Raw genomic sequence first — 20,307 nt, forward strand, 5'->3', positions numbered from 1 at the left:
TTTTAAATCCTTTTGTGTGGAATGACAGGTTTTGAGCATGAATTTTTTCAAGCTTTTCATCTTAAGGTCAAAACAGTTATTGTTAGTAACTTCAAAAGATAGCATGTCGAAATGAAATCTCATGTAATAAGCATTATATATTTTAAGCTGTGTTCTTTGAAAGGAATAGAATCTGTGAAACCAGAACTGGAAATCAGAGTTCTTGTTGGGATCTATGTTAAGGACGTGGCCATGCAAATAGTCCCAAACTGAGTGTTGGTACTTAACCATGCCTCTGAACTCTGGTGATTTTAAACAAAACATTTCATCTTTCTATTTCTAATCCATTGTCTTTGAGATATAAACTATGAATCACATGGAGAAAATACATTATATTGAGGAAACAGTGATTATGTGCCTTGAGATTTAAAGGATGTCCCCCAAGATTTAAAAAGGAATTGGAATAATATGTTTTTTAAAATGTTAACAAGAAGAATTATGATACCTGGATGGGGAAATAAGTTTAGGTCAGGTATTTTACCTGACCATTTTCTCCCCAGCCCCACCCCCCCTTTAATTATCCTTATTACCTTATGCCTTCATTTTTTGTTTTGTTTTATTTTAAACCCTTATCTTCTGTCTTGGAATTAATACTGTGCATTGGTTCTAAGGCAGAAGAGTGGTAAGGACTAGGCAATGGGGGTTAAGTGACTTGCCCAGGGTCACACAGCTAGGAAGTGTGATTTGAACCCAGATCCTCACAACTCCAGGCCTGGCTCTCAATCCACTGAGCCATCTGGCTGCCCCTCCCTTCTTATTACCTTTTAAATCACTGTGGAGAGGGTCCTCTGGTCTACTGGCCCCATGACCACATTCCCATCACTATCTCAGCATCAGCCTGTGAGGTACAAAAGTTAATATTAGGGAGAAGAGCAGAATTTGCCAAGAGAATTACTCGGCCACCTCTGGCTTAAGTAAGTAAGTCATCCTTTGGTCAGAAGTTTGAGTATGGAGTTATAATGTTAGGAGTTTTTAGGAATTAAACTGTAGGTAAGTCCTTCTGTTTTATAACCAATACAAGGAATGTGAGAAGTACCAACCCTGGGAGTTTAGGTAGGGGAAGTGGATAAAGATTAAATCTGTTTTTCCTTCTTTCATCAGCCTCCTCTAATCTTGCCTCCACCACCATTTCTGCCCCAAGATCTATCTTTGCTCAAGATTTCAGTTGTCCCACTGTAAAATGGCTAGGGTGGCATTCTTGATAAATTTTCAGCCTAGGTATAAAGGGAAACAAGCATCTGACTAGGTTAGTTCACTCACCTTGAACTCATATTCCCTTGACCACTTATCCAGCACCTCAGACATTCACTGAGAAAGTTTATTTTCATCCACATTCATCACAAGCCATAGTGCAGACCACTGACCCCAAAGCTTTCTATTTCCTACGTAGTCCATGAAGAATTCTGACCTTGCATGAACCTCTTGGAATGGTCCTCCTCAGCCATTTTGCTAGACTCTCTAATGACTTTGATTGGAGTTGTACCTGAAATTGGAAATTAATACTCAATAAGATTGCAGATAAGGCTTTTTTAGAAAACTTCGACTTATTTGTAGAAAAACCAGCCTTGCTGTTTTTTTCTCTTGTTTTAATTTTTAACTCCTTTTCAAAAGCACACATTCCTCCTGTAAGATATTGCCTATCATAAATATTTCTAATTCTTTCCTATTTTAAGTAAATGGAAGTAAATATTTGAAACATCTTAATCTGGAAAGTAAAAAAATAGATATGTGTTATGTATTACAGGGCAGCATGGTAAATGCTGAGCCTAGCTTTTGGAGTTAGAAGACTTGGGTTTAAATTCCACCTCTGACATGTAACCTTGGGCAAGGCCAGTACTAATTCACCCTGGACCTCATCTATAAAATGAGAGCATTGGACTAAGTGTCCTTTGACATCTTTTCCAGCTCTCGATCTATGTTCTTTTAAATGACTAGATGAAATCAATCAATGAAAAATCTGTTTAAGAAGGAGATTCTGTAATGGTACAGAATCAGCATGGGTTACTTCTGCCTCTTTTTTCCTCTTCCTAATTCCTTCGATAACTTAAGAAAGTGAATAGAATGTCCAGACAGAATTGTGCTTAACAATTAAGGTGGCTACCTACTCTTTTCTGAATTCAGTAGAGGTAGATAATCCATAACTTCATGTCAAGTAACTTACAAAGACAGGGAATATTTTTCAGTGTCTAGTTTTGTTTTGTTTTTAATTAGAGGAAACTGAGTTTTAAGTACCTTCTACTTAAAAAGACATCATTTAAGAAAGTGAAGGTCAGCGGGTAGATATCAATGCCTGTTATCTAAAAAAATATTAAAATACCTAAAGGGAGGAAGGGTTCTCATGAGTACATTGTATAGTTGCACTATGGATTTATGGAAAGATGGATAAGAATTACACAGAAGGTAAAGTTTATAATTGGATTATAGTCTCCATGATTAAGGGAGTACTCCCTTTAGTGATATGGGTCCCATGAAGTTTCAGAATATCAATACTTTTAGAGATCTTATTTCTCTTTAAATTTATACTTCTATTAGTTTGGTTTGTTTGTTTGTTTGTTTTTAAACCTTTACCTTCCATCTTGTAATCAATACTGTATATTGGTTCCAAGGCAGAAGAGTAGTAAAGGCTAGGCACAATGGAGGATAAGTGACTTGCCCTGGATCACATAGCTATGATGTGTCTGAGTTCAGATTTGAACCCAGAACCTCCTGTTTCTAGGTCTGACTTTCCATCCACTGAGCCACCTACCTTGCCCCCTATTTTATGGTTTTTAAAGTTCTTTGGTAAGGGGATTATTACAAGTTTGGTTTTGTGGGCTTTAAAAAACTATTTGAGATAACAGTGCCTTAAATTTCAAAAACTATAAACTTTAACTTTTTGCCATTGATTGATGGCTAAAATATGAATTCAGTGAGAGAGTAGGAAAATTTCTAACCTTGAGTACCATGACTTTAATCCGTTTTATTGTTTGTTGGTCAGGACTTTGTCTCATTGTATCAGGACTTTGAAAACTTCTATACAAGGAACCTTTACATGAGAATTCGAGACAACTGGAACCGACCAATCTGCAGCGTTCCTGGAGCCAAGGTGGACATCATGGAAAGGCATTCCCATGATTATAATTGGTCATTCAAGTGAGTCTAAATTAGGGATGATTTCCCAGATCATAACTCTAGACCAGTGGTTCTCAACCTTTCTAATGCCGTGACCCCGCAATACAGTTCCTCATGTTGCAGTGACCCCAAACCAAAAAATTATTTTGGTGGCTACTTCAAAACTGTAATTTTGCTACAGTTATGATTCAGAATGTAAGTACCTGATATGCATTATGTATTCTCATTGCTACAAATTGAGAGGTTGAGAACCGATGCAAGTGAAAAGCAAAATAATCTTAATTTTGGAGACATTCTATAATGAATTGAATGAAAGTTGTTTTGGTTTGTTTTTTTTTAACTTAATTCCCACCATAAACCTACAGGTTTCATTTAAAATAAGATTTAAAATTGTTGAGTTTCAAAAGTTCTTTTCTGAAATTTTCCGTTTTTGTTACATTTAACTTTGTTGGAAGTAAAGTCCTAATCAACATTGTAACATATATGTTGTGTTGCTTTGTGAGTATTGTTTAGCCCTTCAATCAAAGCCAAGTTTATGCTTCTTATTGTGATCAAATGTCTGAATTTTTAACTGCTCTTAAAGGGTTATTATAATAAAAATGCATGGAAATGTTACTAAAAAGAAGAGGGGGGAATCTAAAAAATCAATTCATAGAGTATTTTAACTTAAATGCTTTACAATTTACATATGACATAGAAAGTTTTCAAGTAATTTTCATACTAGAGCTGAAACTTTTTTTCTCCTTAACATGCCTTAACATCTGATGAGCAAAAATTCTGAGTCATAAAATCTTAGTGTTGAAAAAGATTTCAGAAGTCTTCAATCTTCTTGTACAAGAATTCCTTCTATGATGTTAATGAAAAGTGGCTTTACTGCTGTTGCTTGAAGACCAAAAGGGATTTCTTACCTACTGAGGGAAGTGGTTAATTTTAAAACATTTCTAGTAGTTAATATTTTTTTCTTATAAGGAACTAAATTTCCTTTTGTGCAATTTCTATTCACTGTATCAATTGTATTTGCTCGTGCCAAGCAGAACAGGTCTAACTTTTTTCCCACTCCAGTGCTTGATCTACCATAGCCACTTTGGATATCCAATCTAAACATGTCTAGTTCTAAATTCTCCCCTTAGTTAACTAGTTCCTAAAAGTGTGTTTATTGCAAACAATTCATAGTTGGATTTCGAATCAAAAGGAATATTCCTTTTAAAGCATAAGACTAAGGTTTGTTTATTTACTATAGGTGCTGGCAGGTTTTTGTACCACCTGTATATTTATTATGAAAAATTTCCTTTTCCTTTTCCTTATGAATTTCATTGACTATGTACTACTAAAACACAGGTACACTGGAAATATAATTAAAGATGTTATCAACATGGGCTCCTACAACTATCTTGGATTTGCAAAGAACACTGGCACATGCAAGGAAGCAGCAGCCAAAGTCCTGGAGGAGTATGGAGCTGGAGTATGTAGTACTAGGCAGGAGATTGGTAAGCTTAGCCCCAGGGTTACATTTGTAACTGAAATTAGGAATTTTTCATTCATTTAGAAACTGAATTCATATTATGGTTGTAAACTTCACAGTCAAAACATTAAAACTTCAGTTTGCATCATATAATGTTTGGTAGCATATGATGTAATGGGCACTGGATTTGGCGTCAAAGGGCTTGAGCAATCATTCAACAGACATTTTTAATTAAGTATCTGTTATGTACTGGGCTCTTTGAAGTATATTAATATTCCCTTTTTTCTTATGAAATTGACTGAGTCACTTAATGCCTGTGGAACTCCCTTTGTAAAATGATGAAGATTGGACTAAATGATCTCTAAAATCCCTTTAGGATTCAAGTCATATGGAAAAAAGCAAAATCTTGACTATGAAATTTAGCAGCCTTAGTTTTGACTCCCCCCAACCCCCCCCCCTCCAATTTTAAGTGTCTTTACTAAGTGACATTTACTAGTTGCTTGAATATCAAAAGAACATGAGTGAAAAGATAGCTTTATACAAAGAGGGATTTTTTGGAGACCAAATTTAGTTTTTATTTTAGAGACAGAATAAAAGAAAAATCTGTCTGCTTTTAAAGAACTGGTTGTTGTGAATGCTATAGGAATGTATTGCCCTACTTTGGTTTTATAGTGTCATTAAACTCTTAAAAAATTATATTTGAGGGGGCAGCTGGGTAGCTCAGTGGATTGAGAACCAGGCCTAGAGAAGGGAGGTCCTAGGTTCAAATCTGGCCTCAGCCACTTCCTAGCTGTGTGACCCTGGGCAAGTCACTTGACCCCCCATTGCCTAGCCCTTACCACTCTTCTGCCTTGGAGCCTATACACAGTATTGACTCCAAGACGGAAGGTAAGGGTTTAAAAAAAAAATTATATTTGAACTACAGAGTTTACATTGATTTTATCAATTTCGACTTGTGCATTCAGCTTCATATGGTTCTTTTGGTTAACGGTAAACATTTTAAGAACATTTTTTATTATTTTTTTACAGATTACATTAGTCCTATGATTCTTTGTTAATGGTAGATACAAAATTAACTTCATGATCATAACTGTGAGTAAACAAGCATCCACCTAGAGATAGTACTCAATTCCTTCACTAAAGTAGACCTCAGTGAAAAGCAAGCTGAGCCAAGAGGTCAGACATATTGAATTTCTTTTGGCCTTTGGATGGCTTTTTTTGGAAGAGGGAGGTACCCTAAAGATCCTTGAATTTTTCTAACAATTACTATTAAAAGATAAAGATCTTATAATGTGATATTCATCATCAAAACTTTATTTATCCTGATCATGTATGTAAGGAACATTGTTTAGTAATCACTTATAGCAAATATCATGCCATGTAGGTTATTCGACAAGCTGCCTATTATGTGCCCAGACATACTAATTTGTTTTTCAAATTATGAATACTTAAATCTCTGTTTTTAAAAAATGAGTTATCATTATACATCACCCTCACCCTTTTTATTTATTTGTTTGTTTGTTTTTTGAACCCTTATCTTCCATTTTAGAATCAATACTGTGTATTGGTTCTAAGGCAGAGAGTGGTAAGGGCTAGGCAATGGGGGTCAAGTGACTTGCCCAGGGTCACACAGCTGAGAAGTGTCTGAAGCAAGGTTTGAACCCAGGACCTCACATCTTTGGGCCTGGCTCTCAATTCACTGAGTCACCCAGCTTCCCCTCACCCTTTTTAAATTCCTAGTCTACAAAGTTATTCCCTACTTGGATTAAAACTATGAATGATTCTTAACTCTGGAAAGTTTTGGTTTTTGAAGGTATTCATTCTTTGAATAGGAAATCTGGATAAGCATGAAGAGTTAGAGAAGTTAGTGGCCAGGTTTTTGGGAGTGGAAGCAGCCATGGCATATGGAATGGGTTTTGCAACCAACTCAATGAATATCCCTGCTATTGTTGGCAAGGTAAGACATTAACTCATCTGTTCTAGCTTGACTGTGATCATTTCCCCTTGATTTTGTTAGAAACATAAGATAAAATAGCAACAACTGTAAATTCCAATTTTGGCTGGGATTACCATGCGTCTCAACCAGACCTATATTAAGTGGTTTTCATATTTCAGATAAGCATACTCCATTGCAAATTTGCTCACTTTGAGTAAACCTATGACTCTATTATCTTAAGATTTTAAACTTTATTGCTATATTTTTTGTAGAAGTTTATTTTGGCTTTTGACTTCTAACTAAAAAATAATTTTAAAGGACTTTTCATTTCATGTAGAAGATTCTTGATGAAACTCCACTTCTGTTGTCTTCACCGCATTGAGATTGGCATGGCTATGCCAGCAATCTATCAAGTATTACCAATCATGGTAATATGTTTGCCTCCAGACTCTGTGACAGAGTATGTGTTTGCTGTGTTAGGACCAACCTAATTAATTATGGAGTTTGTTACCAAAATGTTGCTCATCATTTAAATTTTCTTTTTTTTTTTGCCAGGTCATACATGAAATGGACAAAAATACAAAATGAACATCGGTCCAATGCAGTTGATTATTAAAAAAGGGGTTGATGGGACTTAGTCTACAAACACTAATTTAAATGACTATATTTAATATATTATTTGTCCAGTGACTAATGAGTTGACATGGAGGAACTGAACCATATCTGTACTGCCAATTTTTCCTGTAAATGAAACTAGGAGACATAAAGATCTTTCAACTAAATGAGAGGATAACTTATAGTTTTCCCCAAAGAGGTGAATGCAGAGGCAGAATGGTTTAGTGGATAGAGCTTGAAATCAGGATAACTGAGCTTCAAATCTAACTCCAGATAATTTCTAGCTGTGTGATCCCAAACAATCATTCAACCTCCCTTTGTAAAATGAGGAATTTGGACTTTCTGGTCTCAAGAGATCCTTTCCAGGTATAAATCTATGATCCTATGATTAAATGAGGTAGCTAAGGTGGTATCCAACAAGAAACAAAAGTTTATTATAGAGTACTTAATCTTATTGATCATGAAAAAGTACTACCAAAGTGACCACCACAAATATTATTATAATACAATTGCCAACATCCTTTGTTCAGTGAAGTGGCAACATGCTGATTTTGAGATTAGGAGACCTGGGTTCAAATCCTGAATTTACTGGTTATTTTTTATAACATGTTTTATTTTAACATTATCTTGATTTCCAAATATACCCCTTTCCCTCCTATGCCTCAGTGGATCATGTAGTATAACAAAGAATTTTTTAAAAAAGAAAGAGAGGGAAATGAACAATTCGTCAAACTCAACCAACAAACATATTGATAATGCATGAAATGTTCCACATCCATAGTCTACCATTTTTATAATGAATACAGGAAATCCATTAAAAGAACAACAACAAAAAACATTTTAGAAAACCATTTTTCACAAGATCTAAACCACACTATTCTGAAAGTATTTGCAAATGAAATTAGGATGAAAGATTTTCTTTTATTTTTTTATACTTTCTTATTTTTATCAGTGACATAGAAGCATTGCCATCTCAGTGTCCAAGATACTATGTGATGAAATGTCAATGGCATTTAAAAATGAAGTAGAAAAGGGTAACAGAACCTAGCCAGATATGAAATAAATTTGTGCTTAATGTGGCATAATTTTTGAAGCTAAGGAATTTTTTTCAAGCTATTTCAAAGGAGAAATTCCAAAAGAAAAGGAAAGGGCATTTCTCTCATTTGTAGCTTGCCATTGCTTTTAGGTTGAACTATTTTCCAGTTGATGGGCATCTTATTTACTTCCGGGTCTTTGTTCCTAGGAAAATGACTTATAAATATTTTGGTGTTTATTGGATCTTTCTTTTCCCTCTCCTTATATCCCTACTCACTCACCCTTTCTCTTTCTAGCATAACTCTAAATTGATTTCCAGAATGGCTGGACTAAGTCATATCTTGATCAGCATTGCATTATTGTAGTCCCTCTCACATTGACTATTTTTCTATCATCTTTGCAAATGTACTGAATATGATGTTTTGATTTCCATTTTTTCTTATTGGTTATTTGGAACAACCTTGTAATAGCTCAATTCTGAAGTAAAAAATTCAGTAATGTACTGGGAAAATTTCAATATTAACTTATGTTTTCTTTTGTTCTCTTCTTACCCTTTCACTTTTCAACAGCAAATATCATTTTGGAAAACTTCAGAAATAAGGAGTGGCAAATTTTAATTCTAATAGTTCTCAGACATTTAGAATCAGTCTTTCATTGTGTGCTTAGCTGAAAAATTGTGGCATGGTAAAAGTGCCTTGGATTAGAAGAGAGAAGACTGGATCTAGCCTCAATTTTTCCTCTAACTAGTTGTATGACCTGGTACAAGTCGGTCACCTCTTTAGGAAGTCAGTTTCCTCATTTATGAAATGAGGAATTTGGATTAGATCATCTTGAATGTCCCTTTCATTCTTAATTCTTTTTCTTAGTACTTTCCATAGTGGAGGATTAGTTGAATATGTTATCCTGCCTCTGAAGAAATGAGTTTCTTTTTTATCATCTGTTGAAGTATTATTCGATCAAATACATGTAAGACTCTAAAAGACCTCACAAGGAATTTAAGAAATCAAGAGGCAATATGACATATTGGAAACTGATTTTGGAGTCACTGGATCTGGGATTTGAATCCCACTTTAGATGCTTAGCTATGTGACTCTGGGCAAATTATTTGAGCTCTGAGTCTCAATTTTCTTACTTGTAAAATGGAGGATTTGAATTAGATGATCTTTAAAGTTCTTTCTATTTTTAAATCAATATTCCTAATTAGAAGAGAAAAGGAAAACTAAAAGATACATTAGACATACTTCTTCTCTAACTGGTCATAAAAACTATATTGTCATTAGGGTTTTTGATATTGTTAAAAATAAAAGATAGTATCTTTTCATAAGGTAGAGAGAGGGTAGATTTTACAAATGTTTCATTACCTAGAGGCTATGAAGGAGTGATTGGAGCTATAGTTAGGCTTAAGAGGTTTGGAATGTTCATTGCACCTACAGTTAAAGCCCATCAGAAACTGGGAGTCCAAAAGGAGTACCAGTTTTGAAATCAGAAGTAAAAGATATTTGCTTCTGAGCATTGAACAGAAAGTTGTAAGGATAATTTTAAGTTCACAAAGCTCAGTACCTAGTTTCTAGGGATACAAAACAAGAGGATTACATAGCTAGGTTTGGTTTAGGCTGCAACATTAGATTAAGGGAAATAATCTAGACTTCAGATAAAGGATGAAGTGGATGCTCACCTAGACAGAATAAGAACAGGATTCTAGAGAAAGAAAGTTAGATATAGACAAACTTAAATGATATATCTGATTTTCCTCTCTTTATTTCTCAGTAAACTTTATTTCTTTGACCTTGTGCCAGTTGAATTCAGGTAGGAAATGCCCTACCCCTGTAGCCCCTGGTCCTAGATGGTGGCAGGAGAAAGGAAGGGGAGTGACCTGAGCATCTGCTCTGGGGAGGGAGTAAGTGCAGAGGGGCGGGGAGACATGGTGGAGAGGGGGAAGAGAGTAACTTCCTGGAGGGGCATGGGCGAGCCCTCAGAGACATATTTGGCACATGTGCCATTGATTTGCCATTGCAGCTATAGTGTAATTTGGTGGCAGAATGAGAAAAGTAAATTCATATTTATATAAAGCTTTAAGGTTTATGAAGTTCTTTCTTATAACATTCCCATAAGGAATTTATAAAGTGATATAAAAATATTAGTCTTATTAGGGAGTATAACAATTATCTCCATCTTAACAGCTGAAGAAACAGATCCAGATACAGAAAATGATTTGTGTATAATCACATCTCTTAAGTATCAGAACCAGTTCTTGGACCCAACTGTCCTCATTCCAAATCTAACACTCTTTCCACCATCCCTTGTTAACCCCCAGAAAGAAGAAATCCCCTCAGGGAAGGGGAAGAAAAGGGGTTTTATTTGTGGAAATTATTCCTGGCTTGCCACAGGGGATTTTACATGTTTATACTGATAAGAACCTAGAGATGTATAACTTTAGACTGGCAAAAAAATGTGCTCTGTTATACCAGACATCACCTAGGTAAAAAGTGACAAAGTACAAATAGGTTTACATTGCACAGCATGAGAAATCATTGATTGGAATTGTTAGTCTAAAATGAGTGGTAGAATTTAAAATCAACTGTTCTGTTTAAGTTGTGCTGAGGTGTGGTTAACTTTCCTGGTCACACACCTGTTAGATGACTCACTGACCTTGCTTTTCTAGTGAAACATGCCCAAAGAGTCACTTGTAAGCATGAGTCTGCTTGATTCATATACCACTGATCCTATCTGTTGAAATCCAGCTAACCTTGTTGTAATTTTTTGCTCCATGAATAATCCCTTAAATGGATGTGAACTGTTTCAAAGGTTACTTGATTTTTAGTTTGGAAAAGTTCACATTTGAGAAAAAAAATATAAAGCATCTTAGTGTAGGCAAAGGGAAGAATGAATAATTTAATTGAATTTTAAAATATAAATATATTCCAGGAATGTACTGGGCCCCATAAGTGATAAGGTTCAAAACTATTTCCCTTAACTTGCTTAACAGGATTGGAGGAATGTAGCCCCTCTTAAGTAGATGATCTGGTAGACAGCATTTGTTGTTTGCTTTTTTTTCATGGTAGCATGGTTTTATTGGAGTTAGCCTTAGTCACAGATCTGAGAGTTAGCATTTCTTGAATCCTGATTTAAATCACATCAGACTATGTCCGAGGAAGTGCTCAGAGAATATTCCTATGATATGTCTGAGCAATTGAAATCCATTTGTAGGATGGAGAAAAAAATTCTTATCATTACATTGGTGAGATATAGCTTCACTGAACTTTTTTCTTTCAGGCTCATTTTGGCCAATAAATCAATCTCCTACATTGAGCCATTACCAAGAATGAAAACAATTCAGTTCACTGAGATTTATATTTGACTGGAAAATCTGCTTTTGAGGACAGGTCTTACCTGTTGAAGAACGTTGGCAAGATTATTTTGAATCCTAGGACAACAGGAACATGAAACATCAGAATCTGGGAGTGATTATGAACAAATAATAGAAAATCTCAGTATCTCCCTGCTTCAGCAAAATCAAGTATCTTTATATTGGATGGAGCTCTGTCTTAGGTTTTAGGAGCAAAGCTAAAACCTCGTCTCTTCTCCCCATTTCTGACATTAAGGAAAGGCACCCATTAGAATCTTTGAGGAAAATGATAGTGTCTTTATGGGTCCCAATTCTGTTCCTTCCCCTACTCAGAATATAGTACACATATACAAAAGCCTCAGAACAAACAACCCAGATCTTTTTGAAGTTGGGCATGTTTCAGATATAGATATTAAAAATTATTCTTATATATCAATGCATTTTTCCCCTTTCTAAAACTCTTACCTTCGGACTTATTATGAATTCTAAGTCAGAACAGCAGGCGGTAGACAATCAGGGTTAAGTGACTTGCTCAGGATCACACAGCTATGAAGTATCTGAGGCCACATTTGAACCCAGGCCCTCTGGACTCCAGACCTGATGCTCTATCCACTAGCTGCCCCTCATCAATGTGTTTATACTAAAGACAATTTTGAATTCTCAATATGGCATCGAGATGGGCCTGCTAAGACTAAGGAGTAAAAACTTTAACTGTGAACCTACAATATATTGTCATCCAAGTATTAACCTGGAGAAACCCATCAGCAACTGAATACAACAATCTACTAAGGCCATGTGATGTGCATCAATGGAGGTAGTACTAAACAGCTGCTTTGAGATATGTTGAACTATGCAGTGGATTATACTTATGACATAGTTTTTAGTAAGTCTGAATTCTTAGAATGAGAGAATAAATTAGAAAGGTTAATTTTTTTTTAAATCAATCTTTCAGGTGTATGTCCCTTATCAAGTTGAGTATGTAGAAAGTAAGGTTTATTTGCTTATATGCTGATTTTTTTTCCTAGCTTTTGTGTTCTACTTAACAGGATATTGCATTTTTAAATGGATTTAATTTTCTGTGACTTTGTAACCTGTCTGTTATCTCTAATTTTTTCTTTCTTCTGAATATTCTATATAGGGCTGCCTCATATTGAGTGATGAACTGAACCATGCATCTCTAGTTCTTGGAGCAAGATTGTCTGGAGCAACCATTAGAATCTTCAAACACAACAGTGAGTGATTTCAATGTTTTCCTTCTAGTCTTAGCTATTTAGTTCTTAATGAGTGGTTAACATGAGCTGAGAAGCCCATTGCTCATACTAAGCAATAAAAGGTATTGGAAAATATAGCAGAAATAGGGAATTTAAAGGTGTCTATTCTTTTAGCAATTATTTTCTTATTAGTTGGATTATAGGGAAATGTTGAATGAAGGCCTCTTCTTTTAAAGTAACCATTCCCTTGGGTTTTTTTACTCCCCTTTTTTGTCCTTCATAGGCAAAAACGTCAAAATTTCTACATATAAACCATTTCATTGAAAATATTTTTCTCTTTGAAATCTAAAATATACTTTCTAAAATTTTCTTCCTTTCTGAATATAAATGAAAAACTAGAAAATTCACACATTTTCATATGATTCCCTTTAACTTTCCATACATTTGTGACTGTAACAGAGACTTTGACTTTAGTTCCAGAAAGCATACTTTTGGCAAACTTTTTGAATATCTAGATTAGTTATCATTTGACTTGTTTGGAAATGTATAACCTGAGCTTTAAATATAACTATTCTACCGCTTTATTCTTTTCTTAAAAAAAAAAAAACCTGACTTTCTTTCTTAAAATCAATACAAAGTATCAGATCCAAGGCAGGAGAGCATTAAGGGGTGGCATTTGGGGTTAAGTGACTTGCTCAGGGACACACAGCTAGGAAGTATCTGACGTCAAATTTAAAGCCAGGACTTATCTCTAGGCCTGGCTCACAATCTACTGAGCTACCTAAGCTTTAGTATTTTCTAATGTCATATTTCTAATATCATCTGCCTTTCCCTCTATCATCCTTTATGAAAAGAGCAAAGAAATATTTCCCTCCTATATTTCTGTATTTTTAAAAAAGCTTTATCAGACAAGAATGTGTACTTTAACCCCAGTTTTGTGCTGCTTAGATATTTTTCCTTAGTTTATTTTGCTGTGTATCAGACTGAACACAGAGGTAGGATTTATTTTGCATTTAGAATTTTTAAACTAAATAAATTTATCATGAAAATTTTATTCTGCTCAGGAAATCTATAGTCACAGAAATGGCTGTTAAATTATTTCCCAGGCTAGTGAACCTCTCCAAAGGGAAAAGAGAAACACAAGAACTCAAGATATTAAGATTCCTTTGGATATAATCTATACATAAATTAGCTCAATTTAGATTTCTGGCTCAAGTGTAGTATAGAGTATGCTTTGTATTTCCCAAACTAAAATAATTTTTTTCTCCATATAAAAATTATTCCCTTAGTAATTTTTAAAGAATCAACTCAAAGCTCTGGCTAGTTACTTTGTTGATTAGAGTAATAGTGTTAAAACCTTGGGTTTGGTCCTACATGGGAATGTTTTTACTGTTCCATGATCAGACCTATCCTAGGTTGCCCATTTTATAGGTCCATGCTGGTGTACAGGAGAGAGGGTGAATGGAATGGATGATACAATCCATCACCATTATTGAGAAAAGTAGATCATACTTATGGTAGGTAAGTATGAAATAATCTTTCTATAAGAAATGAAAGTGGCACATTTTAACAGCATATGAAAGATGTTGCTGCTCTTTAAAAACTTACAGTCTCAGACTTATCTGAATAATCAGAAAAAAAGTGAAATATGAAGACTTCCTAAAGGTTGAAAACCTGACATTTTCTTCATTATTAGACAGAGAACATATAGACTCTTCCATGGAAACATTGTACATGATCTGTATTTGAAGAATGCAAACTCTAATGCCTTAGAGGCTCTTAATTAAACAAGAAGCTATACTTAGTTGTTTTATTGTTAAATATTTAATAAAAATAGTTTGTGGGCTTACTATATTCATAATCAGAGATCGTCTTTTTTGACCTGCCTGGTGCCTTGTCTGTGACTTAATCTCATGTTTCATTTTCTTCCATATTAATAACTCCACATAATTGTTCAAACCAAATATTTATCCTAATTGATTATTAGGATGACCGAAAATTCAGGGTCAGTGATAGTACTTTCTCGCAAAACCAGAGGAGAATGAGGAATAATGGTAGACTAGTGGAACATACTTAAATGCAACATAAAGTAAAAACTTCCTAGTTATTAGAGCTGTGCAAAATTGGAATAGACTTTTTGGGAAGGAGCAGGTGATGCAACAAAGTCTAAATTGTATTCACTATTAGGGATATCGTACATATATCAAACTAAGTGGCCTCCAGGATCCTATGGTTCTGATATCTTTTCAGTTGCATACAAGACACTATCAATTCACTATCAACATTAGGATATGTGTTTTATTGTTGTGTGGTATGTGTATTTGTTATTTTTTAGTCGACTCCAATTGGAATAGTGTTATCTGCTTTGATCCATTCCTTTATTTTGGACCATTCTTTCTTATGCATCCATTTCTGCTATTGAGAAGCTTACAGTCTCATACCTAGGCCTGAGTTAGCTCTAACCAAGATTAGAATAATATTAATTAGGTCATTTTAACTTAAGCACAACCTCAATAAATTTTGATAAATGACATCCCAAATGAAAGCCCTTAATTCAAGCTGGCCATCTTTCTTCTTCCTCTACATTGTAATAATATTGCATTTCATTCACTGCTTGTGGCACCTTTCTTGAATTGAAAAAAAATGTATATACATTTTTGGAATGAATAAAAAAGAAGAAAATTTGACGTGGAATGTTACAATTCTTTGCTATTTGCTCTAGATATGCAAAGTCTTGAGAAATTATTAAAAGATGCCATCGTGTATGGACAGCCTCGGACACGCAGGCCTTGGAAGAAAATCCTCATCCTTGTGGAGGGAATATACAGGTAATCCTGCAGCCCTTTGTCCTGGTAATGTTATTCCATAGAATCATAGATGAATAATAATAACATTACTATTGATAACCTTATATAATGCTTTTAAGTTTGTAAAGTGCTTTACTTAATTTCATTTAAATGGTGTTCTCAGCCCTGTGAGGTAGGTACTCTAGGTAAAAAAATTTAAAGCTGACTTTAAATATGTTCTCATTTTATGACCAGGGAAACTGAGGTTCAGATTACTGAAGTTATTTGTCTAAAGTTATATGGAAATTTAGTGGCACCACTAGGAGCATAACTCTTCTCTCCTCATTCTGACTTCATTGCTGTTCTTGTCATGCCTCACTCTCTTCTGTTTAGAGCTAGTTTTAATTTTGTATTGTGTATTTTCTGATTTCAATTATGTATGTTGAATTCCCTATCAGCTTATTTCTTTTAAAAATATCATTGTTTCAAACATAAATTTCCTGTGATCATACCCCTCCCCATCCTGCATACAATTTCTTTGCTATTTTTCATTATTTCCATCAGAAATTTTTTTCAGCTTCGAAATCTCTTGTTGATTCCTAGATATAAGCTTGAGGAAAGTGTTCTGACCTTTTTCCTTCCAAGGTAGATTAACCTTTCTGTTGTTGACTGCTTGTGAAAGGTACAATTTCTTTTTCTAGAAGTCTACAGAAACATGGTATCCAAGTTGTTTAACAATTAATGATACATCGTAATATGACATCTAAAATCTGTGCTTAATGTCATTATTTCATGAACTGTGCTTGGAAGCTATGATTGAGCTCCTGCCTTTGAAAGGATTGGATTGTGAGAGAGATAACATTTTAATTTAAATAGATGTTGAGGCTTCTTAGACACTTTTAAAAACCATGATAGCTGCAAAAAGAGTTATCATTCAGTCATGGGACCAAGACAAGTTTCAGTGCTTTTGCTGCTGCATATACAACAATCAAGAGTTTGTTCAAACACCAGTAAAGTTAGCAAACAGGAGCCAAAATATTAGCTTTCAGTTATATCTAAGTTTGTGTATCCTGTCATCCTGTTTTGCCAGCATGGAAGGGTCAATTGTTCGCCTCCCTGAAGTGATTGCCCTTAAGAAGAAATACAAATCTTACCTGTATCTAGATGAAGCCCACAGCATTGGGGCCCTGGGCCCCACAGGTCGGGGTGTAGTAGAATACTTTGGTCTGAATCCTGAGGACGTGGATGTTATGATGGGGACATTCACAAAGAGCTTTGGAGCTGCTGGAGGATACATTGGAGGCAGGAAGGTAAATGTGGGTTAAGAAATGGGGAGCATGCATGAAGCTAAAGACAACCTCTTTTGAGTAGTTGAGTGACATGTTGGTAGGCTCTTGAGTAGCAATGCTGTGGGAATAAATTTGTTTCCTACTTGGATTTTGCAGTACCAATGAGCTTCACACTTTGGTTGTATGGTGAGTAACTCTAATGTATCTTTGCTGAACTAAAGGCGCCTTCTGTTCTTTGTTTTTCATTCTTATAGCTTCTTTCCAAACTAAATGCTGATCTGAGATACAGAGTGCCCTGTTGTTTGAGAGAACACACAGTGGTGCTTCCTGTTTACAATGGACTTCTATTTGGTTTGAGTTGTGCTAGTGATCCTGGAAGCATAGAATTTTAGAGAGAACAACTGGGAATGAAGTTATTTTGCTAGCTTTAGGTTCCAGATGAATTAAGTTTCTCAGCTGGATGTTAAGTATTAACAGCAGGAATTTGGTAGAGTCCAGTATTTTTCTGGTATTGCCAGAATCAGTCTTTACGTGACAACCTGCTAATGGTATCTCATAATAAGAATACAAGATCTGGGTTAGGGTTTTTGGTTTTGCTTTTAATTTTGCCGAAGTACTCTCAGGAAGAAGGTCATCTTTGGGAAACTGACTAATGTTTGAAAAGTTTTACTTGCTGACTAGAAAACTACAAAAGTGATGACCTGAAGAACAAGCCTATACTTCAGTATTGCTTCCCATAATTCAAGACAGTGTGAAATTGGATTGTTATGCAGTTGAACTTTAGAATAAACACATGTACTTTATTTATTTGGTTCTATTCTCATATGCATATGTGTTTATATATATATGTATATATATATATGTCTGTATAAATATGTACAAATACATACACATCCTTTTCCTAGCATACACATTTTCTTTTGAATACAACTGGCTAAAGAACATGGGGAAAAATGATGCAAAACTCTTATAGCTGGTAGACTTAATTTTAGTCAATGGATTTAACTGAATTTAATTCAGAGTATATTTAGATAGTATACTTGTATTATTGTTCCTACATTTCATTTACCTTTGGGTCTTCAGTACTATGACAGAGATTTGCTCAGGTCAATAAAATACTGAGTTTGAGATATTAAAGATATATTATTTATATACCCTTTAAGGGTTTTAAAGGATTGGTTTGTGGAGCCCTAGCTAAAATGTAAGTAGTAGCTTCATTATAATAGAAAGAATCAAATGGTGTACAGAAAGAGTGATCACAAACAACTGGGAAAGTCAACCTACTGTCTTTTTTTCACATATTTTATTTTAAATTTTATTTAGTCAATTTGGAACATTTTCCCCCGTTTACAAGAATCGTGTGTCTCCCCTCCCCTTCCTTTCCCCCTCCCATAGCCGATGCGCAGTTCCATTGGGTTTTACATGTGTCCTTGATCAAACCTATTTCCATGTTGTTGATGTTTGCACTACAACCTAGTATCTTTAAAGAAATGGGATTCTTTGCTCTGCTCAATTTCTAATTTGGGGGACACATCCTTCTTTATTAGGACACAGGTAATAAAATTCAACAAACAGCTAACCTGCAGAATTAAATACAAAAAAATATTTATCAAGCACCTGCTATGCATGGTACTATACTAAAAATGGGATAAAAACAAAACAAAAATGAAATTGGTCCTGCCTTTAGGAACTTTATAATCTACTGAATATAAAAATATTGATGCCATATACTTTTCCAATATTTATTTTCCTGATTTTGGTGTTGTCTTCTTAAACTAGAATTATATTCAGCCTAACTTGTTGGTTTAAGAGATCAGGATTAGTGACAATGAAGCAAAAAGTTAGATGCCAATAAGAGTTGTTTCATTGCTAAAGCTTTTAAGGTCTAGAGATGCCTCTAATTGTGCGTTTTTATGGACTTCCTCAGGAACTGGTAGATTATCTCCGAACACATTCTCATAGTGCTGTATATGCCACGTCATTGTCACCACCTGTTGTGGAACAGATCATCACTTCTATGAAATGTATTATGGGTGAAGATGGCACAAACCTTGGTAAGTGTTCATTTTCTTAAATAATGTAATCCTTAGACTGCCTATCCACATGTTGATGGCCTTCTTCCTAAACATCTTTTTTGGGTAGTCTCTCTTACAGAACTCATTCTTGTAATACCTCAAGTAAATCCAATGCAGGATTAGCACATTCAAGGATCTTATTTTGAGAGCTAAGTAATCTAGCAGATAAGCCTTTTTGGGTAGCAGTCAAGCTTATTCAATTCCTATTGAGTTTCTCATATTAATTTTAACATCATCATTTTAAATGTTATATATTATTCCCATCTTGACTGTCTGCAGTTTATGTGTTTGGTATTAAAATTATATGTAACAACTGCTTCTTTGATTCAGTGTCTTCAGCTTTCTTATTCCATATATATTTATTTAGTAAACAATACTTCAGCCTTTGGCTCCAATTATTTTTAGCTCTAATTGGGTTTTTTAATATCTTAAATTAAATGTTGAAAAGAGAATTGCTTATGCTATTTGGTATCATTGTTGATAATCACTAGAGGGCAGTGTTGACTGTACAGTGCTTACAGTTTTGTTTAAAAGTGGAAGGTGATCCTGTAGAATGTTGTTAACTTCATATAGAAAGTAAGACCTGTATTAATTTACCTACTTGCCTTTTTAAGTACTTTTTGAAAACAATTTGGAGTCCAGTAAAAACTGCCAGACATATAATTGCCTTTTGAAGTTCCAAAGAGGCAAACTTAGGCTAAATTTAAGGGAAAATGTCCTAACAATCAAAACTATCCAAAAGTGGAGTGGTCTGCCTTCAGAGAGTTGAGTTCTTCCATCATAGGCCAAATGACCATTTTTCAGGTATGTTATAGGAGAGACTCCTTCAGGGTAGGAATTAGACTGAATGCTTCTGAAATCTCCATTTTTCAAATTTTGTGATTTTGAGTGCTGCATGTTATGTTAGTCATCTACAAGATGGTATCACAGGGTTGAGTAGATGATTGTGATCTAGATAGTACACACTATTTTAGGTAGATTCTTTCAATTACATACTACCTTTGGTCCATTTGAGTCTGAAAATATATCAGCACACAGTAGTGGAAAGTTGTTCTTAGAGTCAGAAAGACCTAATCTTGTTTTCTAGCTTGATGTGATTTTGGGCAATTTATTCACTTAATCTTAAAGTCTCAACTACCTCATCTTTAAGATGGGGACAATAATAACTACAGTCCTTACCTCCTAGTATCAAATGAAAAGTTAGGTGTCAACTGCTTTTCAAAATTTAAAGTACTATTTTTGCATTAATTATTTTGATGTCTTATTTAACTTATCTCTGCTTCACAATTTGCACTTTTAATTCATTAAAATAGAATTGTACATTGTTTCAAACTTGTCCAAGAATGGGAAAGCCCTTCATTTTTGTTCAGTTGAAATTACAGAGTATATTTTCAGTTTTGTC

At 34.7% G+C, this 20,307-nt stretch overlaps 1 protein-coding gene across 1 annotated transcript in view; it reads left to right on the forward strand.

The window, feature by feature from the left end:
* The window catches only part of SPTLC2 (serine palmitoyltransferase long chain base subunit 2), a 153,174-nt gene that overhangs the window by 50,779 nt on the left and 82,088 nt on the right, over positions 1 to 20,307 (forward strand). Inside the window, exons 3-9 of the mRNA XM_001373962.5 lie at positions 3,017 to 3,171; positions 4,489 to 4,637; positions 6,445 to 6,569; positions 12,683 to 12,776; positions 15,478 to 15,583; positions 16,632 to 16,851; positions 18,758 to 18,884. Of these exons, the coding sequence (XP_001373999.2) occupies positions 3,017 to 3,171; positions 4,489 to 4,637; positions 6,445 to 6,569; positions 12,683 to 12,776; positions 15,478 to 15,583; positions 16,632 to 16,851; positions 18,758 to 18,884 (976 nt within the window). The remainder of the gene's footprint in view (positions 1 to 3,016; positions 3,172 to 4,488; positions 4,638 to 6,444; positions 6,570 to 12,682; positions 12,777 to 15,477; positions 15,584 to 16,631; positions 16,852 to 18,757; positions 18,885 to 20,307) is intronic.

The sequence above is a fragment of the Monodelphis domestica genome, chromosome 1 (assembly GCF_027887165.1).
Source record: "Monodelphis domestica isolate mMonDom1 chromosome 1, mMonDom1.pri, whole genome shotgun sequence".
In the NCBI taxonomy this organism is placed as follows: domain Eukaryota; kingdom Metazoa; phylum Chordata; class Mammalia; order Didelphimorphia; family Didelphidae; genus Monodelphis; species Monodelphis domestica.